The 26480-nt window shown below is 33.9% G+C and overlaps 1 protein-coding gene across 7 annotated transcripts in view; it reads right to left on the bottom strand.

Moving 5' to 3' along the window:
• Nucleotides 1-26480, bottom strand: part of LOC128982140 (YLP motif-containing protein 1-like) — a 97917-nt gene that overhangs the window by 54613 nt on the left and 16824 nt on the right. For 6 of the 7 annotated variants that reach the window (XM_054401193.1, XM_054401188.1, XM_054401192.1 and 3 more), the window contains 12 exons: nucleotides 25541-25574; nucleotides 23818-23889; nucleotides 17514-17680; nucleotides 15127-15252; nucleotides 14026-14241; nucleotides 12662-12851; nucleotides 12403-12480; nucleotides 11673-11823; nucleotides 6864-6983; nucleotides 5438-5614; nucleotides 5015-5182; nucleotides 4165-4257 (listed from right to left, as the gene is read on the bottom strand). In XM_054401193.1, coding sequence (XP_054257168.1) covers nucleotides 4165-4257; nucleotides 5015-5182; nucleotides 5438-5614; nucleotides 6864-6983; nucleotides 11673-11823; nucleotides 12403-12480; nucleotides 12662-12851; nucleotides 14026-14241; nucleotides 15127-15252; nucleotides 17514-17680; nucleotides 23818-23889; nucleotides 25541-25574 — 1592 coding nt within the window. The remainder of the gene's footprint in view (nucleotides 1-4164; nucleotides 4258-5014; nucleotides 5183-5437; nucleotides 5615-6863; nucleotides 6984-11672; nucleotides 11824-12402; nucleotides 12481-12661; nucleotides 12852-14025; nucleotides 14242-15126; nucleotides 15253-17513; nucleotides 17681-23817; nucleotides 23890-25540; nucleotides 25575-26480) is intronic. The other variant, XM_054401191.1, reaches the window with a different exon arrangement.

Genomic DNA, 26480 nt, shown 5'->3' with positions numbered 1-26480 from the left:
ACGAACGAAGGTAAACGTTTCTGTGATCACAGAAAACGACAATGATGTTTCCGTCATGGCCGGGAATTTAAACAAAATGTTTGCCGCTATTGTAGGAGACTAGTCATAAATGTTATCGCAATAACATTATCTCCAATAGGGGATGGCACGGTCGGATTAAGAGAGTAGTGGATTTAGAGGGTAGTATAATGCTAGCCGAGGTTGGATCAGCGGGGTTTTACTGCACCCAGGAAAACACTTTATGAAATTGTGGAAATTTAATTTTGTAAAAATGTTTTGCTGAACTGTATGTTATGTTGTTATAATTTCAAACCCTTGATGCAAAACTGTTTTTTTGAAATTATATTTTTTAAATTACTTGACTGTTAGTTAGGGATAAACATTTATAAGATATCACAGAAACTTTTGATTACTTGTCCCTTCACAGAAAAAAACAAACAAACAAAAAATGCAGTGCAGCGACCACTTCAGCTGAAACAGTTGTCACAAATATAAAATCACTTTAACGTAAACAACTATAATACTACAAACACTTATTATAAAACAAATATTAACTTTCATTCAACATTGACTACAAATAAGACAGTAAGATACAAACCGTATTTACCCAGGTCTAAGACTTGTGCTTCATCAAGCTCCCAAATGCTCCACTTCTTCAAAAACAACATTGAAAACTCAACAATCCAACTGCTTAAAATCGCCATAATATATAAGAATATATTCATAACACCAAGTTCGGTGGTTACCGAGGTTTTGTATCTGAGTTACAAAACATATTAACTATAAACTAAGGTGATTGCACTCGATGAAATCATTTAAAAGGTTGACGGACGGATAAGTAAATTCTAGATCTTATACATCATTATGTTTAACTTAATACAACTCATACAGAACCATACAAAACTGATGTATAGACACCACTCTATTTAGTGAAATAAAAATTTACTGGTGTCAACCATCGTCAAATCAAAATCACTGCCGGATGATTTGACCATACAGTGAAATGGCATCTCCAGTTAGCCCAAACTATTAGTAGAAAGAACTAGAAGCTCATTGAGCAGAAGGCATTCCTGCATTTTAAATTGCTGATGACCTTCTCCTTTACATTAACACTGGACATACATTCCGGGTTTAGCCGATGAGGATGCCATTTCACAGTTAGGGAAAAACATCTGACATTGAATTTTATCTGGCGACACAGTTGACGCTGAATAAAATCAAGGGAACTGAAACAGGTCACAATAGCCTATGCTGATTCAATGATTGTAAATCAGGTAATTCAGAGCCACAGCTAAGAGTTTCAAAAATTAACAAATGACTAATCTCAGCAAGCTGATTGACTTATTTATGAAAAAAAACTCCTAAACCTAATTAACTAAAAGGCTAGTTCACACATGGCATCCAACTCGCCGTGACTTAGTCGCCGTTATTATTAGTCGCAGCTCCTACTTGCCAGCAAAATTTAATCTATATTCACACATAGCGAGTTTTAATGGCTAGTGCAGTTTGATGATTTGTTTTTGTGTTAATATCCATACTGTGAAAATGTCATAGCGTAGTTCTGTCAAGGTACTTTGCGAGAAATTAGCAGTGAAATAAAAAAACTTCAGTGGGTTCGGGGGTGAACAGGGAGAAAGGATAGGTTAGGTGCTTCTGCAAAGCTATTGAAAAAATTAGCAAGTGAAGACCCCCAATCATATTACAATGAAACAAAACCACATCAATACCAGAGCAGCCGAGTCCATAATAGCAGTCATCTGTTATTAATTAACAGCTGTGTCTAAGGAATGTCGGCCTTAGTCACTAACAAGACTACAAGATCGCGCCACTCATCCTACACTCATCTCCATTCATACTTGGCTTAAAATACCTACTTTGTATGGTCGCCATATCATTGAAAAGTATTAAAGAATTATCGATAAAACTTCACACTAAAAATTTATATTTCAGCAATGCAGTTACAAAAATATGTCAGATCATGCAGCGAATGATCAGTCAACACAATCAGTCTGTTATTAAATAGCTTATGTGCTATATAACAATTTGCTAAAACCTTCCCTATTATATGTATAAATAAATGTAACTTACAGTCACACAACCACTGAAATATATGTTCAATACATAGCAATTTTCTCAACAGATCAACGATGGGGCTACTAATTATGCTAATCCAAGTAACTAACCATTTAACATGGGCAAGGAAATAATCGTCAGTAGAGAAAATAATCACTGACCGATGGATAAAGAAACAAATTAACTTAGGAGGTAATTAATAGGGGTCACTTATTTGATAGATAGTGAGTAATATTTTAATTTTCAGGTCAAAAGACGCAGAAACATTTAGAAAACTAGGATCTTTATTTTAGTTTCTACATACTATATACAGCATTAACAATTTAACCATAAGAAAATCACCACATATACAATAATTTTAAGTCGCTATCTACTCAGATACTAAAAGACGATTTTTAATTAACGTGCGGCTGACAAAGTATTCCTTATCTTACAACATTTAATTTTTCTAGTGGCATTGGAGGATTCAAAATTAATTTTGTTGAAGAAGATTCCAGCATTTGGGTATTACAAGTGTGGGAATTAGTTTAATTACCGGTGCAAAACCTCAAACTGGCTTTAATGTAACAAGTTTTCCTAACGGTGTTTGGCTGACCCGCATAAAACCACGTTCGAACCTTAATTCTGTAGAAACAGTTGAAAAAATTATATTCAATGTCAAATCACAACAAATTATTCACGCCAATTTGAGGGGGGGGGGGGCAGTTGTGAAGTTAAGCTCAGAGTGTAAAGATTTTTCCAAAAAGAAAACTACTTAGTTGGCGCGCCAGTTGCGTCCGGCTCCGTGTGTCTTAAGCAGCATTCCTGGATTTCATCAAAACAATTTTTACAACCACCCTTCTCCTAAGTTCAGCAACTCAGGTATGGGTTTGTAAGTGTGGTTAAGTCCAGTCACAGTTTTTCGTTTTTATCTTATGATGAATTTGTTTGCACATATCACATAGAATTTATAAATTGTATAATTAGTTTTTTACAGTTTACTTTGCAAATTTCTTCAAATACATCCATCCTGTTAGATGATTGTAAATCCCCGCTCACAAATCCCTCTTTCATAACACTGACCTTAAAAACCATTAAACTATTAATAAATCTTTAGAGTTTTTGAAATATTTCTAGAAAAATAGTTATTTATGTACAGTTTTATTAATTATACATGGTTTAAATACGTTTTTGTATTAATATAAGATTAAAAATCATTGTTTGTCTTATGTTTCAACACCCCCCCAAAAAAACTCTGTGTGTCACCGATATTGTTTTAAAATCAAAGACAACCATGAAGGGTTAAAATAAATTGGTTCCTTATAGTTTTAGTCAAAATTTTACTGCAAAATCATATAACAAAATCAAATGAAAATGAAAAATTTATTTTGTTATGTGATACAGAAAAAGGTTCCGCATGGGTTTTAAAGGCTAACTGAGGTAATTAATATGTGAATTATCAAGAAAAAAATTGACGTCTGTTTATTTACTGTACTCACATAATTATTTAAAGAATAAAGACACGTTATAAATGCAGAATATTGCATACAAATCTATTCTAATACTGTACTTGAGTATGACATTGCTACACTCATTTGTATGCCTATAATTCTCTAGAACTGTCCAATAAGATTAGTAAAATAAAGATTTGATGGAAAAGTACTCAGAACACTAAAACTTTATGTATATTTTATGTGGGTTTAGGATTTAGTCAAGGCTACAAACACATGATCCACACATGATCTTAGTTAACACATGAACACATGAACTTTAGTTAAGGAAACTGTATTCTTAAGTGTTATTGTGGGATTTACATAAGGTAAAAATGTATTTAACTAATAAAAACCAATTTATTTTAATGTACTAAAATTATACTTTCGATGATTATATTTAATCCAAAACTAGTTTTATGTGTTTATAAAATCATATAGGATATATATATTATTTTAAAGTATTTGTAGGGAAAAAATAAAAACTTAAACCTGTCTGATTATTGTCGCTTACCTGTGGTAGTTTGGGGCTGAAAGCATTCCGTCTTAGACTTGAGGAAATACGGTCGGCGACCGACACTGGAGCTTAACCTATCACTCGGACAATCAAAGGCCCACTTACCTCTTCTACATCTTCCACCTTGGACTCTTCTTTGTCTCCACTGTCTGTATTCTCATTCTTCTCCTCTTCTGCCGGAGCATCTTCCATCTCAACCTGTGAACACAAAGATTTTGTTTCACAACTTATTGAAAGTGAACAAATTATTTGGGGAAAAATATGGAATCCTACTAAAAAAATAAAACAGGTTTTAAAGGGATACTTGTACAAAAAAAACTAGGACATAAAGCACTAGCGTAGTTAAATAAATAAGTACCTAATAAGTTTTCAAATAAAAAAAAGATAATGTTCTAATACTAATGACAAGATTTCTTCAGTGAAACAAAATAAAAAGAAATTCTAATTCAGTTGGATAAATGATTTTTTTGTTTAGGTGATGACAAAATCCAGGAATCTTCAAATTTGAATTAAACCAAAATCCCAAAGCAACTGTTTAATCCTGTTCTAGAATCAAAATAAAGAATCTGTAATATGGATTTACTTAGAAATTGAGTCTCATTACTATTTACTGTGTTCTATGCCAGAATCTGAGAGTAATATTAAGATAATCTCCCAGTAGCATTCGTGATTATTTCCCACGATCTAAGCAACTTATTGATTAGATTCCTAGGACCATGAATTATTTCCTAGCCTGAAGTAATGTGTGAAAATGTTCTGGACTAGAGAATAGCGTCCTTAAATGTGAAAATGAGACATGAAGAAAAATGTTATCCGAAACAAACACAGAAGGGATGGTAGTGTGGGCCAACAGTAAACAGCAAGTGTAACTCAATGTGAGATTTGAGATTCAGCAAAAACCACTACACTACGCCAATGACTATCACCGAGTTAGCTTCTTAATACTAAACGTTACCTCAGTAATGGCAGCAGACTGCAGTAAGCTCCTGACATCCAGTAGTGTCTGAGATGTGGGGGTTGGCTCCCAATTCTTCACCATTTCCGCTATCTCCTTTTCTGTTCTTTTGTGTATGTTTCTCTTGCTACACACATTTACATCAGAGTCCATCTCACAGATAAATACCTGTAAACAACAAGAATGCAATTGAGTCAACAAGAAAGATAAAAGAATTGTTGTTCTTTCTTAACCTTTCCAGTTAATTCAGATCTCAGTAAAGTAAGGTTCTACTATATGTACTAGACAATAGACTATATTCTTTATCAACATATTTGTTGAGAGTAGTACAGCGTCATATTTACAGGTGAGTTATATAAAAAGCTAGTTAGCTATATAAAAAGACAAAAACCCAAGAGTTTTTAATCCTCAGTTAGCATATACCTGAAAGCCCTTCTGCTTGGCGAACGTGTTGATTTCTTCATAATGCTCCAGTTTGTTGTTGATACAGTCGAGGATTATGAAAGGGAAGTAGCCGTCGGCCAGGTTCTTGCGGACAGCTTTGATAAGAGACTGACGATAGTGCGACTCCATCTCTGGTTCATACTCATACTCCATTACCTGATGAACAGTAAAGTTGATCAGGACTTAAAAATTCAGGATTTTTTTAGAATAGATAGAATAGATTTCCCAATCTTTGTGCGAAAGTTGTATTACGTTGAGAATTTGTTAAAACTGAGCTCTATTGGATTTCCAACATTGTAAAAAATAAAAATACATTGTACACCCAATTTAATTAGTGTATTTCTTTATTAAAAAAATATTATGCTTAAGTAAAATGTATATACAGTTCTTGATTAGGCCTACAATTTAAGTGTTTTGCTCAGTTTTGTCTGCTATTAAAGGGGTTGTTAATTGAATCTATTATATCTCCATCAACTAACCATACCCTGTAGTGTGTAAAAACTAAAGGATAAAAAAGTATTTTGAGAGTTGCACAATCTATAAGATAAGAGTATAATTTTTATTTAACTTTCTATGAATGAAGAAACTGGTTTTGTCAATTATAAAATGGATACCTCCTTCCATAGAAAGTCAATCAATAACGAGGGTAGGCTGGAGGAGTAACATTTTTCCTTTACAGGTTGATTAAATCCATCCATCGTTTTCTAGACAGATATGTCACCAATTTCTTTTATCTTTAAGCAAATTTTGTTATATGATTCAAATAGGTAAGATATAGGGTGGGGTTGATTTTTTGAGTCCGTTGTGTGTTGTAGACTGCTGGTTTTTAGCAGAAAAACCCAAGAGTTAGTGGAAATATCGGAATGTCATGAAATAATTTTGCTCTGATTGCGGGAGACAAGGAGGGAGATGCTCTCAATTTCGCTAGGATTGTGGAACATCATGGTTCGTTATACTATCGTGGAAGATGATCACAAATTCAAGTTATGATGACGATAAATGAACAACACAACAAATTCATGATTAGTATTAAGCTAGAACTTTTTATACTGTCAACCATACAGACTTGCATTAAAAAACATCAAAGCTTTTCAGAGTGTTTAGGATAAAATAATAATGTATTATGAGTAGTTTTAATTGTTGTTATTGCTTACATTTTCCATCAATTACTGAAACTCAAGTTCCACTTGCAAAAATTCATCAAACATTTAAACCATCACTAACAGTAAAATTCAATCAAAGAAAAATGATTAGCGTGCCTCAGACAAAAATATAAGTGGATGGTAATTTTATCTATTTCAAACCAAGAAACAAACTCAGAAACAACATTCCCCAAATTGAGACAGAATCAATAAAAATTGAAGTTGACACATAACTAGTAAGATCTAACACATGAGTAACTCACCTTGGTTGTAAACTTGCGCTTTGTTTCGGGATCCACCTCTTCTCTCTCTACTTCACACATGAAGTAATCATCCAGAGAGACTATCCTGGGCGCGTTGCCTCCATTCTCTACTTCCTTGTCCTGCAAACAAGTGTTATTGGCTCAACATTGCACAGAAGAATGTCCTGTGGCAAGAATACTTTCAATAACTGGTACCTCAAGTGGAGGGTATAAAGTACCATTTAATTGTTTATACATAAAAACATATATATATGTGACAATTTAAAAACTATTGACACAGTTTACTAGCCTAGACATGTGTGCATATAAGGAGAAGTGAAAGGGCAAGTCACTCAGCGCAGAGAGCACCGGTCTTTTTACTGACAATTTGTTATCAAAATTCAAATACTTACTTTCCATGTCCGGAAATCAGACTTTGCTTTTCCAAAAATTAGCTACCGATATGGCTTTGTCATTCGCATGTAAAAGATCATCTAATGTGCAAGGCTGGTCTAGACGTGGGATGCACAGTCCCGAAGATTGTGACCATTACACGCTATGAACGACATCACAATCGGGCGCACCCCTGGCAACGCTGACATGGCAAATCCTTCTTCAACCGGACGACTTCGAAAAATTCAAATCTGTAGTGCTTAAAAATTCTATTCTTGAGCTATTTAAAGCACTTGCAGTTTAAAGTTGGTGTGTTACTTCACTAGTATTCAAGATTCAATATATTTCAAGTGTCAAGTATTACAACAGGGTGTCCACCAGGCTAACCAGAAAAATTCATGAGTAATTCCAGGTAGTTCATGTCGTACTTTTTGTACTAAACTTTCCAACCTCGAGGTTATATCGTGATCATCTACCACTGTCGTAGAAGCACTATCATCGTTTTCCGCGATAACTGAAAAATCCTTAATATCTCCCTCAGTAACGGAAACATCACTACTGTCTTCTGTTGTCGTGACGAAATCCTGACATTGTTCAGCGGTAACAGAAACATAATAATGATCTCCCGCGATCACAGAAAAGTTATCATCATATTCCGCAATGGTAGCTTAATTCTAATAATTTCCCGCGGTCATCAACGTCGAGCAATAATTTTAAGGACATCATCAGACGGAAACGCCATTGTCGTCTCCTGCGGTTACGGAATCGTCATCGTTGTCACCCACGGTCACGGAAACGCCATCGACGTCATTGGCGATTGCGGATAAATCACTAACAAATCACGCAGCCGTTTAGACATCATCATCGTCTCCCGCGGTCACGGAAACGTCATCGTCATCTCCCGCAGTCATGGGAATGTCATCGTCGTCTCCCGCGGTCACGGAAATGCCATCATCGGCCTGGGCAATCACGACAAAATCACTAAAGAATCACGGCTGTTAAACTATTGTACAAATAAAGAGTAATTTTAATATAAAAATTAAACTAGGAGTTTGGGCATCATCATCGTCTCCCGCGGTCACGGAAACGTCATCTTCATGCGCTATCACGGCAAATTGAAAATTCCCTATAAAATATGAAATTCACGCATACTTCCCAATTTTTCTCGATTCAAAAAAATCCCGCATAACTCCTGGTTTTGCAGGTCAGTACAATAGACATCGTCAATGTTTTCTTACGTGTAACAAACAATTAATTTTTTGCTAAAATAACAGTGAGAATGCACCAAGTGAGTATCAATCACGCTTAAAACAAAACTGATTTCATAACAATTAACCCTAAAATAATTAAATACTTAACATGAAATGATCAACAATAAAACCTATTCCATGACATTCTACACGTATGTACCAAGTTTCGTGGCAATCGGTTCAGCGGTGTCTGAGTTTATCACTGCCAAACAAACAAACAAACAAATATATATACAAACATCCTCTTTTACACTTATAGATAAGGTCAGGTGGGGTAAGTGTACGCCCCAAATCACATAGTACAACTTTGACTACAGATTAAAAACGTTTGTAGGTGCTATACAAATCAAACTATCTGAGCTTATTCTTTGAAATGTTTTGTATATGTGTTTTTTTTGTCATAAATATGAATTTTGCGTTTTTGAGAATTTTTTTTGTAATATGATGTTTGGGGTGTACACTTACAAGTACTGTACAAGTATATACCCCCCACCACCTTTATTGTAGTTTTCCTCTGCATATTACTTGATGTTGCGGTAAGTGGAATGTAGAGAGAAAAATTAGCTTTCTTTACTTTCTTTTGATTTTTTATTTATCAAAATATCTCAAACGGTTCAGGAGTTACACTTTTCTGTTAACCTCCGCAAGGGAAAACGGAAAACCCAGCTTTATTATAAATTCTAAAGAAAATAAAAACCTTATAATTCCACTATTTCATTGAATGAACAATTATTAAGTCTCAAAGAGCAGAAAATGAGCTTTATTTTGGTTTTTTATTAATTAAAATATCTTAAACTATACAGTAGTAGTTAAGAGTTATTTTGTAAACCTCCGCTCGGTGAAGTAACCTAAAACCTTAATATTTTAAATTGCAATTGACTTATTTCAGATCAGTTGAAATATACAGTCCAACCTCAGTATAACGAATCTGAAGGGACCGAATTGAATATTCGTTATATCAAGGATTTTGTTAAAACGAGGTTCGTTATATAGAGGTTAGGTTTGCAGGAATTTCGCTAAGTCGAGGTTCAGAACCAGCGTCGGTCAATATAGGTCGGGATTTGACCTCATTAAAATACAATTAAAGTAGCAAAGGCTACAATTCTTTACAGTACAGTGTTTACATTGCACAGTAGAACCTAAATTATCCGGCATAATAAAGGGGAGGGATCTGAATATTGCGCAATCATGACAATGGCATTGACCTTGGTACAGGTTAAAAACTGTAAGTTTAAAATCACAGCTTGTTCTAACCCTCCTAAAACCTAGCCAAACACTATTGTGTATTGTGTAGTCATAAACCGTGTAAAGAACAAAACAAAGAACGTAAAAAGTTTAGTAAGCTACTGCTCGCGATAGGCCGGTAGGCTACTTTACAGTACAGTACTTATTTATCACAACAGAACAGAGGAATGTCAATAATAATCATTAACTATAGCATTGGTGTTGCTAGTTGAAACGAAACAAATCGTATTGAAAACAATAACTTATTAGATAAGTCATTATAAAAGTGTATAATCATAGGATAATAAAAACACTCGGAAAAGGAATGTTAAAATAACGATGTTGCTATTCTTTCTCTTTGGTTTTGTTTTTATATTCTTTCTTAGGTTTCTCTTTATCCAAAAATTGTACAATTCACCATAGTTATCCCATATCGCCCAATCACAGCTTACTAAACTAAACATTACGTCGTCATCAGTCCTCAGTGAATGAAATCAGTTCAGTTCTCAGTTGCAACATAGCGCGCGCAGCGACAGCAGACAAAGATGTAAAACGGAGCAGACGAATGTTAGCACAAGCGATGACGTGACCTTTCCATTTCATTTGATAAAGAAACAGATTTTCCCAAAACAATAATTGGGTGGGGGATTTGTTATATCGAGGGAAAGACGTAGACAATTCGTTATGCAGAGGTTAAATTTGCAATGTAGAGGTTCTGACAATGATAAATTTTTTGTATTGAGGTGTCTTATTTTGAACAGATTGAAACGTTTTCTCAGGAGAGTCTTTTATCCATAAAAGAATTCCTTGACCGAAAAAATCTGCTTATTAACACAGAAAAATCCAATTTTATATCATTTTCCACTAAACAACATAGACAAAATTTTGAACCAAACATTTGCATAAAATCAGAAAGAATAAACCAAGTAAAGCAAACAAAATTTCTTGGTCTAATTATCGATAAACATCTATCTTGGGAGGGCCATGTGAACTATGTGGTTAAAAAGGTATCTTCTGGTATCCATGCGCTGCGACAGATGTTCAGAGTATGCAGTTTAGACACTTTAAGAGTTGTTTATTTCTCATTAATACATTCACATATTTCATATGGAATTGTTCTATACGGGGCAACAACAAAAACTAATTTAGATAAAGTACTAATTAAACAGAAAAAAGCTATCAGGGTGATGAAAAATCTTAAAAAGAAAGAGCCAGTCAAGAGCATCTTTCGTGAATTACAAATATTAACAGTTTATAGTCTTTATATTTATGAAACAATAATTTATGCAAAACAGATCCAACTATCATCCAGCTCAACAGAACAATTAGTATATAACACCAGATTAAAAATTAACCTACCTCGGCATAATCTCGAATTTTACACTAAAAAGACATCTTACATAGGGCTAAAATTTCTCCAGTCTATACCAGCTCACATCCGAAAAGAAACAAAATTTAATAAATTCAAGAAGCTCTTAAAGGAATATTTTTTAAGAACTCCCTGCTACTCAGTAACAGAATTCTTTAGTATTAGTAAAAAACAGTTAGGCCTAACTTAATTTGAATGCCAAATACTGTTATCCTTAAAGTCATGGTTTTGTTAAAAGTTCAAGTAAAGTAATTTTTGTACTCTTTTTATGTATTTAATTAGCAGTAAGCAATTTTGAATTTAGCTTATGACTCTATTCAAGTTCATGTAATGTGAAACTATAATGAATAAAGAATGTTTTGATTGATTGATTGATTGATATTTTAGCCGAAATCACAAAAAATTTGTTAAATCAAGGTCGTTGTTATGGTTTGTTCGTTATGTAGAGGTAAAATATACATTGTGTCTTATGGAGAGTTCTAGGGGATTACAAAAAATTTGTTATATCAAGGAATTTGTTATATCGAGGTTCGTTATATCAAGGTTAGACTGTATTGGTAAGTAATAGTTGAATGTAGTCAGGTGTGAACAAACCTTGATTAGTTTAGCCACAAAGCTCTTGCCAGAGCCTGGTGGTCCTCGTAGAATGACTAGTATCTTGTTGGGTCTCTTGTCTCTCCCCGGGGTGTTGAGGATATCTTCTATTAGAACAGCTGGGTGTTGTCTGGCTGGAGGCGGCTCCTCCCTACCAGACATCACACATTTGAGAATTTTGCCAAGCTACATCTATACATCCACATTTAAATCATGGCTAATAAAGTTGCTAAAGACAGGTCTCTTGAGAAATTGTTTAAACGTTTAAGACAAGATTAAAACAAAATTTGAATTCTGAAACATCATAGGCATTCTTTCCTGTCATTAGGTCTGAATAATAAAACCACAAACAATTATTTCAACCAACCCTAAGAATGGCATTTCCTACAACAAAGAGTAATTTTACTTCATGAATGTGACCTGATTTATATCAGAGTCAAAACAACTGAATTTTAATCACCAACTTCATTACCGAATCGGTTATTGATGTTTTTTCCTATGCATAGTACTAGATATTGAACTAGCGTTCTTGACCCATTCAGATTAAATTTTATGATAAACAAAAATTTATAGTTTAGGAAGAAAGTTTGTAAACTGTCACTGAACACAACAATTTGACACAACAATAAGAACACCAAACTACACTACACCACTAAAATAATCCAACCACTATCCAAACTTCACAGTAAATAATTTAGACTAGTTTAATTACTCTAAAAATTACCAGTACCTTGATGGTCTGTCGTCTTTAGGCTTTAGGTTATCAAACCTATCCCTGACCCCTCGCCTGTCCCCTTGGTCTTTACTCCTGTTGAACATAAAATCAATAAGTACTCCAATTCAACAAAGGAAATCAACTATCAACTTAATTGGGTCATTTTACCAAAGGCACCTGTAAGTTATTGTTTAGACAAGCATTAACATTTAATAAAACATATCTTAAGTACTAATATAGATTAACAGTAGAGGCTTTAGTGGTTTTGTCATACCTGCTGTCGTTAGACTTGTCATCATTCCTTCTATCTCTGTCCTTTTCCCTCTCTCTTTCTCGTTCTCTGTCTCTGTTGTTACGTTCTCTGTCATTACGATCACGGTCGTTACGTTCTCGATCGTTGCGTTCCCGATCGTTACGTTCACGGTCATTACGACCCCTGCTGTCTCTGTCATCTTTTCTGTCATCTGTAAAAGAAAATTGTATTCTATAATCCAAAAATGGGCAGTAACCAAACTCTATTTTTTCACACCCATCATTAATTTAATTTATAAACTAAAGAAATGTAGAAACAAAAGAGATTTGTCAAACATTACATGACATTAATGGCAATCAATTCCCACTCAGTGAGAAGCAGTTGTGTTTCAACACAGTCATACGATCAATTATTTCTTATGTGCAAGTGTGGGGTTTCATTGAACGATTTGTATATAATATAAATGGAGATTATTTTTATTTTACTACCTCCATTGTACTCGTAATAACGAGCTAGCAAAACAATAGATGTGAGAGTTACTAAAACTATCACTGAGAATAATTACAGCTCTACGAGTTGTTGCGTTATTGACTGTGTGTATAGCCTTCAACTCTGGTGACAGAATGCCCACATTTTTAGACCTTCCGGGTTAGACCTTCAGCAAGTCTCATTTTATAAACATTTATTTACAAAATATAGGTTGTGTGCCCAAGTTCTAAATCCCGCAAGGTCTAAAAACAGTAATCACAGTAAAGTAAAACAGTATCAGTGGATAAGTTTTCTGCATTGACTGTACTTTTAGACCTTCCGGGAGTTAGACCTTCTGCATACTGCCCGTTTAGACCCTCAGCAACAAGTACTAAACGCAAAATGTGTGCCGAAGGTCTGATTAGACCTTCCGAGATTCAGAACAGCAACACTCGCCTTTAAGTTTGGCTTTGTTAAAAGCAGGGTTTAAGCTGCGATAGTATCTTTAGCATTTTGCTATACACAACCTAAAAATGCTACATTGTTTTTGCAGGCTATGGCAAATTTGCTACGAATAAAATTTAAGATGTAATGTTCAAACATATAATATTGCTAGAAATTTTTTTTTTAAATGCTTAAAGAATAATATTTTTGCTACAGTTGTGTGAGAGTTTGTAGCATTTTGCTGAAGGAAATTTCATCCCAGCCCATACCCTGGTTTAAAGTTTGAATATGCTATGCAACAGAAATGAGTAACCTAAGATAAACACACTCAGTCTTTGGCTCAATTCAATTGCCCTTATTATTGTTCTAAAACTGGCAACTACTTTAAAATGAGGATGGGATGTCTACTTCTACGAACAGTCTAAGGTAATAGGTTCTATTGTATGCATGTAGACAAAAGGTAGGTTACTTACTATCTCTATCTCGGTCGTGCCTGTCCCTGTCATCTCGTCTGTCTCTGTCGTCTCGTCTGTCTCTGTCATCCCTCCTGTCCCTGAACCTGTCCTCCTTGCCTCTGTCATGGTCCCTATCCCTGTCCCGTCTGTCCTGTCTGCCAGGAAACCTGTCCTCCCTGCTGTGACCTCTGCCTCTACTGTCACTCCTCTCTCTCTCCCTATCCAGGTCACGTTCTGCCAAAATAATCAAAACAAATCATAGTTAAAGAGAGACAATAGTTGTTGGAATTGTACAACTACTATATATAATCAATCATAGACTAACCAACACAAGTAGACTTCTCATCCCATTGTAAATTTTGAAGCACATTTTGTCATGTCTAGTTCATGTTCGGTGACACTGGGCGCTAGTGTCAAAGAAATTTTGTTTCTATTATTTTAGGGCTAATTTCTTGATTTGTGCTTTAGTGTTTGGTTATATAACTAGGGGACAAGTTATTGTTTTTTGATTAGATCGTATTATTTGGTTAAACAATGTTTTAAATGACTGTAATAACGGGAAACAAATTGTAAACAAAACATGACCTCTACATAAACCATATAGAGCTAACAATAAAATTGTCTTAAACTGTTACATAAGGATGAGAAATCTACTAAGGGAGTATGTTTTATCTATGATATAATATATATAATGTTATGTCGGAAGCCCAAACTAAAGCAAGAGTTGGGCCATTTGGAAATGATAGGGGAGAAAATATTGTCTTCGCCACCGATGGGACAAAAACAGAAATGTTTGTTAAATTTATGTTATTACAACAACTAAACAATTAAATTAATACATCTTTTTATTATAATTTTATTAATGTTACTGCTGAGGCTCGACATACTTTTACCTTCCTCGTACATGTGTTATTTTAAACCCACTCAGCATAGCTCTAGCCTTGCCACTCCACTATGTCAGTAAACCCCACTACTAACACTTTCTTTGGTATGAATAGCCAAAGGAGTAATGAGTAAGATAGAATATTAATGTCTAAACTTTGTTTTAATGTAGATAATTTAAAATTATATTTAAAACAAGCACAATTCAAAAGTCTTGAATCTGACATGATCGCTTACCAATGTCATTAAAGTCTCGGCCTCTAGGCAGGAAGGAGGACTTGATGAACGGTGGAGGACCAGGGTTAGCCCCGTGTTGGTAGTCAAACATGTGCATCGGCTGAATCATCACTGGAATGTCCAAGTCTGCAAAATATTCAACTATTTAGTGCTCAAACTTAGATTAAAAAAGGCCTCAATAATTTGTTACCTAAAGGAACAATGTTGGTACAAACTACTAAAGTTTTGCTATTTTGATATATTAATATTAACATGAAGATGGATAATATCCAACATTCATGGTTCCCTATCATCAATTACCACACATTAACCATTTACTCCTAACATGAAATTGTGTCAAGAAAAAAATAACCCTACCGTGTAAAACCTACAGACTAATTGAATTTCCATTTGCCTGATTATATTTTCACTGAAAAATCTCCTTTAAAATGTCATACTTATTCTATATTTAAATAACATTAGTTTAACGATTACTTAGGTTTGCTGCAACAAGCCAAATTTTTTTGTGATTCTTATTCATACCTCCAATTATATTAAAAACTCTTTGGCGAATTCTGTGATAATGTTTTGCGTTAGCAGCCCCTCAATGATCATATCTTTCGATGATGGCAACATCCGTGATGATTTCCCACAGTTGCGGCAATATCCGTAGTGATTTCATGTGATAGCAACAACATTCCTGGTCATTTCTCACAATCGCAGAAACATCCGTTGTCATTTCCAGCAATCACAGCAGCATCTGTGATGATTTCTCGCTATCGCAGCAACATTCGTTGTGATTTCCAGCAATAGTGGCAACATCTGTGATGATTTACCGCTATCGGCGGTGTTCACACTCTGCTTTTTCTAAAGAACCTAATAACCTATAAATTGATAGGCGATCCATATTTTTACTATGAAAATGATGAGTGTTCTCACACTGAAAACTTTACAACTACTGGACGAAACTGATCAATTCATAAGGGCTGGCCCAGATGGATTAGTTGAACTGATGGAATGTTAGAAGTCAAATGTTTACTTACATACAATAAAGGATACGTTTATCAAAGACCACTCAGCAACTCACAAAACCACATGTTTGGAACTCGTCAGCAGAAAACTTAGACTGACTAACTTAAGTCATGACTTCTTCCATCAAGTTCAAGGTCAATTATTAAACATGTCCAAATGGTTGTGGTAATATTTTGTTGTTTTCGGTAGAAAAGGCCCTTATTGATGAGGACTTCTGAGCGAAAGTACGACCAAATCTAGTAAAGCTCTACACTCTACATTAAAGAATGTGTATTGCCAGAAATAGTTGACGGTTTCCTCATTTGAAACATGAGGATAAAGAATCTATCCACCACAATTGAGGCCCTGCAAAAACTAAAACAAAAGCCCAAAATAGGAAAAAAGGTGGGCCACGAAGCAGACTTAGTGTAATTATTAAGGGAATTTAACGTTTGAAACCTGACACAGACCCAACTCTTGTTTCATCATAATCTAACTAGTTACACGGAATACACACAAGTTCAGAACTGTAGTTTATTTCTTTAACAGAAACAGAGTATTCACTAAATTAAAAGTGTTTGTTTCATGATCTTTGGTTTAATTGGCTTATAAAATGTACTCTACATAGACACATATTTAAAAAAAATGTAAATGGTCACTGTTTTATATTATTGTTAAAATCACATGTTGTGTTAAAAATTAAACAGTTCGTTGTTGTCTTGTTAATATTGTAAAAGTGTGTGCATTATCTCTCTCATATTCTTTCAATATTTCAAAAGTATTATTGCTCCTTTCTGAAGTTTCTCTCATTTCACGTTTTCTCTGTAACAAAAATATGGTTTACAGAGCAAAATATAAATTGATTCTTACAGATTGATAAATTGGTTCTTTACAATTAAAATTATTGTATTTATGAACACAACAAATGATTATCTTTCTAATTACATTATTTGACTATTTCTTCAGCGGGTAGGGCCAAGAACATCAGCAGTTGCTGCGTGGCTCGGCCTTAAGGTTGTGTGAAATGTAAATAACTAGACAGGCGGCAGATGGGTGAACGCTACCAGTACAAGTGTGTTCGGTCTGCCCTAGCACGACGTTAAACTAACTTACAGCTATTATGGTTAAAAACCACCAAGGTAACACTAATTAGTCTCCTAATTGGTTCAGGGATTTTGATTGGATAAGAATTAGAATGAAACACTTACTATCACCTTTTAATTTGAATGTACAGACTAATTATTGAAAGTATGTACTGGAATATTCTAAAGTTTTATTTAACTTCCACCATCTTAGGCCTATAACTAATGTACAATTTTCGCCTCTCGGAAATTTTGAATTTTGTCCTTCCTTGCCTATTTTGATATCATGAGGCTAGTATGAGCATGTTGATTCACCTGTAGCATTAGCTTTGAGCGGAGCTGGTCTGTGAGAGTAGTCTATCACAGTGACATCTCCTGGGGCGTCAGAGATCAACTTGGGACCAGCAGGCGGCCCACCACCACCAGGTATCAGGGTAGGCTTCAGTTCATGAGGAAACGGCGGAGGACCCCCTTTATTCAACCTGTAAACAAATTATTTACCTGATTGTTCACAAATACTGACTAACATGCATTTATTTTGTAATGCTGAATATTGTTTATAGGGGGCTAATATTTGTACTTTATTATTATTATAAGCAAATTGTTTCTTGGATTTATTTCCCTTTAATTTGGCAATAAAGTTGAAATTAAAAATTAAATACCAAAATAAATTATAACAGCAAAACCAGTTACAGTAGAACTCCAATTATCTGAATATTCCTAATCAATTGGGACGGGGCCCCATTCACATAATAAAAAAATGTGGATAATTGGATTTTTACCGAAATTCTGAGTCTTTTAGAGAAAACATGCTGAGCTTTTACTATTGCGTCTGCAACGATTTTGCGATCGGAAAACTAACGCCGCGATCACGGAGTACGATTGATATTACGTGACCGAGGGAGATAATGATAGTGTCAACTCGACCGTGGGGTATATTAAACATTTTACCATGATCGCGAAAAATGATGACGATGTTACCGTGACAGCGGGAGACGATGATGGCGTCAACACAATCGCAAGGTTTTTTTTTTTTTTTTTTAACTTATTTCTGTAAGCTGTAAGCAATTCGGATAATCGGTGATTCGGATAGTTGGAGTTTGGATAATTGGAGTTCTACGGCATAAAGGAATATTATTTTATCTGGCCATTTTAATTTTTTAGGATAGGCTATATGGTTTTAAGTGTTTTACAATACAAATATTTCAATACAACATGTCTATATTTAATCCCAATTCAATGCAAGAAAAGATAAAAGAAGCAAAACAGGTGTTGTGTGCAACCTCACTAACTCTGTCAACTTCCACCGTTGATTTAAGAAGGGCCCTCCACTCCAGCTAAGCTACAAGTTAGAAAGCTTAATAGCAAGTAAAGCTGCTAGCAGAAGCAATATGGCTATCTACAGTCAATAAAATGTATTCTTTTACTTTTTATGTAATTTTTCCGTATTTTTAGCTAATCCAACAAATTTTATAATTTTTAAACAGGGTCTAGTACAAATGGGGCTCTGGTGTGTATGATTGAATATTATTTTTTAGAGCAGACGACAAAAACTAATATCATCGTATACTGTATATTGGCCCTAGCAATAATTACGCTATCAAAATTTAATAAAAGAAAACTTGTAGACAAATACACAATTATTAACAGTACAATAGCACATTGTGCATTAAGCAGAGAAAACACTAACCATCATAAAATCTCCAAGCTGGGAATATAAACTTGCTTCAATCACTACAGTACTTGCTAAATCACAGAATGAAAAAGCTTTCCTTAATGAGGAAGTATTGCATGTGCACGAGTCACAATGTCTGCAACCAAAATGTAAGCTGCTCATAAAGTAAAAAAGTTGAATGTTTGACTGAGGCAAAGGGTCCTAATAACACAGTGTCCAATGATGTGCGTTATGCAAAATTCAGCAGCCAAATATTGAGTTGTGAACATTATGTAACAGCTTAAATATTTGTTTTGGACATTAAAGCCCTTACTGGCTTTTGGGTCAATCCATATCAAGTGGTCCAGAAATAAATTAATTGGTTGCTCCATGATTTTTATTTTTTTCATATTTTTATCCTTGAAAATACAAATCATAAGAAGTACAAAAATACAATTATTTTATTTTTATTATTTTTTCCAACTGTATGGCGGCCATTTTCTTGTTGCTCGAATGCCCGTTTTCAGCGATTTCAGAGTTCTGCGTCAAATTAAATATCTCCGCTTCTACAAATCCTAGAACATTAAAATAAAAACCAATCTCTTCAGAAAGATCTAAACTTTAATATGGTAATATAATTATGCACTTTAAACTAAATATGTAGGTCTAATTAGGCTACCTGTTTGAAGTTTGATGAGACGGCGTTACGAAAATTGGTTTTTAACATTTTTTTTTTTTTTAAATAAAGGCAACTGGCTATGTGTTTGTTATTTTTTTATCTGATAGTTGTATATGTGTACTCCAAATTCTCAAAGTTTCAAGTTGTGGACTTGCATAGGGTCTTAAATAAAAAATTTCAAAATCTTAAAATTTTTGAAAATTTCAAATTTTGATGTTTAATATCTCTGTTGGGCATGAAAATAAAAATTTCAAATTTGGCTCAGATTTAGTACTAAGTAAGAGTATTATCCTGTAAAAATTTTATTTTGTGGACTCAACTGGTTCCAAAGTTATGAAACATTGAAAAGTCCTAAAACAATTATAACAAACCTAACGCTGTAATATTATATATACACATATTTTCAGTATGTCTTCTCTTATAATACGAAAATAAGTGTAGTATTACATGATAATTAACTTACTTTCATTTTTATATCTACATGGCATTGAGGAGCTGTGAAATTTCATCACACAATGCTTGTGTAATATTGTAGGTCCGCCCTGTTGCTGTGGTTAGCTCTAATGGTGTGAGCTTTCTCAATACATTACTTAAGGGGACCCATGCTTCATCTCTCATGCTTAATTTGAATGAAGTTCGTGGTCCAGAAGGTTCAAAAAAGTGAACAAAATAATCATTGTGTTCCAGGCTTACAGATTGTATCTTTCCAATCCACCATTGTTTATCATATATGCAGGCAACAATATCGTCTTCCTCCAAATGAAATGAAACACTCTTTGATGTCAGCATCTCAAAAGATTTTAAGCATTTTGATGTTTTAAAACACTCTAGGCCTACCTTGTTTTCCGCTACAGGTACAAATCTATGAAAGGATCGTGTTCCAGGAATTGGTAAACATCCTTTGAATCGAACTTGTAGCTCTAATTCATTTTTTACCACTTCTTCACTGTCTACATAAACGTATTGAATACCTTTAAGGCTTTTTGAACAAAAGTCAAACATATCCTTTGCATTCAAAATTTGGTTGTCAGTAGTACATTGTAGACTCTTTTTTGTCACTTCCCTCTTTGTAGTGCCGCCTACACCATTGCAAGCATTCTTTCCGTGTGCAGTAGCGAAGAAATGCCACTCAGCTGGAACTCCAAAATCATTTTCATGGTAGCATAGATTTAGAAAGTTTTTTTTGTTTTTGTACTGGCTACTTGATCCATCAGTGAAATATATAATCTTTTTGATGGCAGGCACATTATTCTTTATGTCTTCAATAAGATATTTTTGAAACGTATGGACTACTGCCGTGTTGTGCTGCAGATGGTTGCTTATGACGCAAAGGCTACGGTTTTTTACCAGTCCAGAGTCTTCATCAATATAGTAATAGACAAAGGGGTGTACGGTAGCCTGTTTGTTAATCCAGTGAAAACTCTGGATCTCATCTTGTACCACGAAACTAAAATTTTCAGAGAAGTCGGCTACAACGACACACTCTTCCTTGGTCAGAGAACCCTTTGTGTCTTTAAATGAGGCTGACTGAATTTTGGAAACATAGTGGTGGGCTTTTAACTCATTCACTTTCCTTACGAGTGATTCAAAAAACTCTTCTCGAGGCTTTGTCACTGTGACCATCTCTGCACGGTCAACAGTGACCCATTGTTTGTAAACTATATCATCAGGCATTTCATTTATTTCATCTGACTCTAAAAATGTATTTACAAGTGCGTTTTCATCTCCACATTCCTCACATTCACCCATCATACATTCATACTTATTTACATCACACGCTAATGCTTCCATCAAATCTTTGTAATTAACATTAAGTTTTGCTCCGTCTATCATAAGCTTAATGTTTTGGTGATAGGAACAAACACAGACACTGTGTGTTCCTGAAGCTCCTGCTATTATACACCACTTGGGTCGCAGCTCACAAAATTTGGAGCGACCAATTTTAATATCTGGATAAGTTTCCTTAAACTTAACGAATAGCTCATTCAAATTACACAAAAGGAGCTGTTTTTGTTTATGCTCCAATTTTCCATCAATACGAACAGCCACGCAATCTTTTTTACCTGGACAAATTCTACTATTTTCTTCACACAAATAGAATTCTGTAGCTTTTCTGATTGTTTCTGAAGAAAGAGTCTTACTACTTTTTCTTTTAGATAAGTCAGGCATAATACCTTGCTTTTTAGTTAGGTCTCTAGCAAGTTTGACCAGACGTTCCGAAACTTTAAATTCTTCGCTAATTTTGTTCCTTGACCATGAAGGTGGTAATAAACTTATTATTTTAATTTTTTCTTCTTTGTTGGAAACCTGACATTTTTCTTTCAACTTAAGTATAAGTTCCTCACACTCATTACAGTCAAATTGGTTTTCATTTTGAATTTGTAAAGGGTCAGCTAAACACTCAAGGTCTTCATCTAGATTAGCATACAATTTCCTTTTTAAAGTTTCGGAAATTTTACCTACTTTGGCTTCAATGGCACTTGGCCTTTTGTCTGAACTTAATTTTCTAATCTTAGAGGCTGGTGATATACCTAAAGCAGAACAAGTCTGATCAAGAACATGAATCGTTTCTGGATTTTCAAAATTTGGATCGTTTAAACTGTCTAAAGGGTCTTCATCTCCATTGTCAGTGATCTTAAAAAGTTTCTTATTACAGGTTGAGCATAATGCTTTCCCTGGTATGAGGTTCACTTCAGTACTTTTTGGTCTATATAAGTGTGATAAAGTTATTTCCGTTAAGCACTTTTTTACAGGTTTTTTATGATGTCTTACGGGATCACAACATGTTCTGCCATAAAGATGAAAGTATTTGTCTAAAAATTTGATTTCATGGTACTTACATATATTTTCTAGGCTATTACTTGTTCTGAACTTTTATAGTCACTAATTGCTTTGATTTCTTTAGGTACATCTCCATAGACACTCTTATGACACTCTTCTTTAATATATTTTCCAACACAACACTCCATACTTAAGAATTAACCAAGACATAAAAAATCTGTTTCAAGCTAAATGGCACTACACATCCTAATGAATTGGCAGATTAAATGAGACTGACTATTTATCATAGCACAGCTCAGACTACACTTGTCCAGACACGAAAGTTGCATGTCCAGACAGGAAAGTTTCATGTCCCTGCATGATAGTTTCATGTCCCTGCATACAACTTTTATGTCCTGACACAGCTATTAGTACTTGTGACTGACTTGTTTGGATAAAAAAAGTTTAATGATGTTCTATAGCCTTCAAGACGCAAAGCAATGGGTTTATGCTAAAAACAAATTGTCTGGTTTTACATAACAAATTAGGGAACTTTTTTTTTAATATTACTTACTAAGGTTGAGTTTATTTTTCATGGAAAACTATACAACAGGGCAATATAATATTTATTTAAATATAAGATTATTAAAAATACTTCGATAGTGTGTTATATGCTTCCTACGCTATTACAGGTCTAATGCTTATTTTAGTACTACTTTCAACGTTTCACAACTTTGAAACCAGTTGAGTCCACAAAATAAAATTTTTACAGGATAATGCTCTTACTTAGTACTAAATCTGAGCCAAATTTGAAATTTTTATTTTCATGCCCAACAGAGATATTAAACATCAAAATTTGAAATTTTCAAAAATTTTAAGATTTTGAAATTTTTTATTTAAGACCCTATGCAAGTCCACAACTTGAAACTTTGAGAATTTGGAGTACACATATACAACTATCAAATAAAAAAATAACAAACACATAGTCAGTTGCCTTTATGTAAAAAAAAATGTTAAAAATCAATTTTCGTAACGCCGTCTCATCAAACTTCAAACAGGTAATTAGACCTACATATTTAGTTGAAAGTGCATAATTATATTACCATATTAAAGTTTAGATCTTTCTGAAGAGATTGGTTTTTATTTCAATGTTCTAGGATTTGTAGAAGCGGAGATATTTAATTTGACGCAGAACTCTGAAATCGCTGAAAACGGGCATTCGAGCAAAGAGAAAATGGCCGCCATACGGTTGGAAAAAATAATAAAAATAAAATAATTGTATTTTTGTACTTCTTATGATATGTACTTTCAAGGATAAAAATATGAAAAAAAAAACAAAAATCATGAAGCAACCACCTTTGGACCTCTTGAAATGGATTGACCCTTTTTACTTTCACAGACAATATGAGTCTTGCGCCATAAACAATACAGGGTTAATAGGAACTAAGGAAACCCTGTTTAAGAGGGACTGTAGAATGAAAATATATATACACAAGACTGAACAGCTCAACTATGAAAAAGCTTACTCTGGGTTAGGTTCAGGGCCTTTGTCATTTCTTCTAGTGTTAGTTTCTATTTGTGATTCAACACAGGAATTCCTGGAATGGAGTAATTAAATGTCAAAAATGATTCATAAAAAACGTAATTATGGGTGATAAAATTGAAATGAGATAGGTCCACTTTCTAAAAATCTAATTTTAAAATACAAGCCAAAAATCTGTTAATATTTTACTTGATTATAGTTTATAATATTACATTTTGCAAAGTTTCTTACTGAAAGGCCATACTATTGATGTTAAATTTGTGTTTTATTGAGTGGTATAAGCTGCAAAGCTGTGGCTGTGGTGAAAAGCTTATGAAACATTTGGTCAAAATCTATTAAAAGGGGAAAATGCCATCTTCATTAAAACATGCAATACTGTAACAACTTTAAATGTTGTCAAAAAGGGATCTCAAGCTAGAAGGAAGTGTTAGTATGACTCTGAAGCTATAAGAATATAAAATTGGGACAAGTTGTAGTTAAAAATCACTGACTAGTTCAATTATTTATTTAGGGACTTGAGGTCAACTCTTGAATGAAAACTTCTCTATTTTCACCCCACCCAATAAATAAAACATGTAATTGGAGTTTCTTCCATTTGTTTTGATTTTCTGTTTATATTTCGTCACCAGCAACCCATAAGGTCCATGTTAATTTTATTTTTATTTTAATAAATTTTTTGCTTGTTTTTGAATCTATTTTAATTTATAAAACAATTCTGCACATCTACAGGCAAATATCTTTCTAACAGTATGCGTAGATTTTCTATGTGATGCACACAAGCTGAGAAAAAGGGTTTTAAAGATACATGCTTGCCTATTATATATAGAGATGGACAAGTCCCGAACTATAGGGAACATAAACTTTAGACTATCGGGACGGAATTTCATTTGATTCCTGATTTTCTCAGAAGGGGATTTGTTCTGATTGTCAGCAATTTTGCGAGTGAAGAGTCTCTACAATGAAGTGATATATTCACGACTGCGCGCTGCAATACAACTCGTAAGGTATGTTGAAGATGGCGCCTGGACCATGAGATGTGTTGATGATGGCGTCGTGACCGCGGGGCATGTTGACGGTACATTAGAAAATTTATGATTACTAAAACTAATACTGTGTTTCTATTGGTAACCATATCAGGCCTTAAACCCTACACAGTTTTAAACATGCAGTGATAGTCTGTTGAATACCTGTTTATGGTTAGCTAGCAGTGTTTTACATCTAATTAGAATTATAATGTAAGATTCCAATTAGTCCAACATTTCACAGTTAAATTGAACCAAATATTAAATTATTTTAGGTAACAGTTTTTCTTACCCTGTATATTTTTACTCATTATAGGTTTTCTACAGAAAACCGCCACCAAAACTGCAAACTGATTTCGATTGTGATTCATAATTGTTATTTGCAAAATGTTTACTCAAGATTTTAAATCTAACACACTTTCATGGGGGGGGGGGGGAAATCCGATCCTGTCCTAAAAATTGTTAAGGAAATAAAAATCCCTCCCCTCCCGTCCTGAACGGAATCGTAGATACAATCTTGTCCATCCCTAATTATTTACTAATGATTTGTTTTATATGAAGCAATTATTCAGCATTTGACTACAAACTGACCACAAGTAAATATTAATCATACCAAAACCACAATTTTGAAATAGAAATAACCATAAAATCAAAACAATTCTTAAGCAATATTTAATCACTCACCCATCATTTGTAGGTGGTCCATGACGTGGGAATTCTGAAAATATGAAATAAATATTGTAAATTTGATTAACAATTATTTAGGTTTTAAAAGTTCAAGATATAAAAAATCAAATTATTTACAAATGTTAACAAAAATTAAATTTTAAACTACAATTTCAAAGAAGAATTGTATGAACAGAAAAAAATATGTTTGCATCAGAAGAAGTGGGCATTAATAATTAAAAAGTAAACATTGTAATATCAATGGATTTAACTTTGTATCAATCATAATACATTTTAATTGTTTAAATCTTGTAATCACTCACAATACTGACAATTCAAACATCTCCATTAAACGTATTCTTATTCTTGGGGATTTTCCTCTGAAATTTTTGAAGAGTTTAAAATTGAAAAAAAAAATTATAAGAATTATGACCTTTTTACCATGGAGGTCTTCATACAAAACAATTTTTAGAAAATTGAATATTATGACTATTCCGAATTTAATAATTTACAAAACATTTGTTAGCAGTGCAGTCAAATTTTGATGACTATATTAGTGAAAACTTTGACCACATTTATAACACTAGATTTAAGTATACTTTCCAATACCCGAGACACCGATGTAGAAAAGACTGAAGCTTGTAGAAAAAACTCCTAAATATATGGGGTAAAAGCTTTTTAATAAACTAACCACAACTCTAAAAACTATTAATTCATAATAAATCTTTTAAAAGCAGCCTTGCTGATTTTCAGACTAGTAAAAAATATTACAGTAGAACCTCGGTTAACCGAGGTAATTGGGACCGAGGGTACCTCGGATACGGCGAACCTCGGATAACACGGAACGTAACCTAAAAATCGTTACCGGGGCTAAAAATAGCTCAAGATATACTAAAACATGAACAAAAGTTATTAACTGAACTGTTGTTTAGTTTATTAGTAAAAGAAATGTTATTAG

The sequence above is a fragment of the Macrosteles quadrilineatus genome, unplaced genomic scaffold (assembly GCF_028750875.1).
Source record: "Macrosteles quadrilineatus isolate MER2022 unplaced genomic scaffold, UCM_ALF_1.0 Scaffold_128__1_contigs__length_305072, whole genome shotgun sequence".
NCBI lineage: Eukaryota > Metazoa > Arthropoda > Insecta > Hemiptera > Cicadellidae > Macrosteles > Macrosteles quadrilineatus.
Note: the sequence above shows the minus strand (reverse complement) of the source record. Positions and strands in the feature narration are given on the sequence as shown.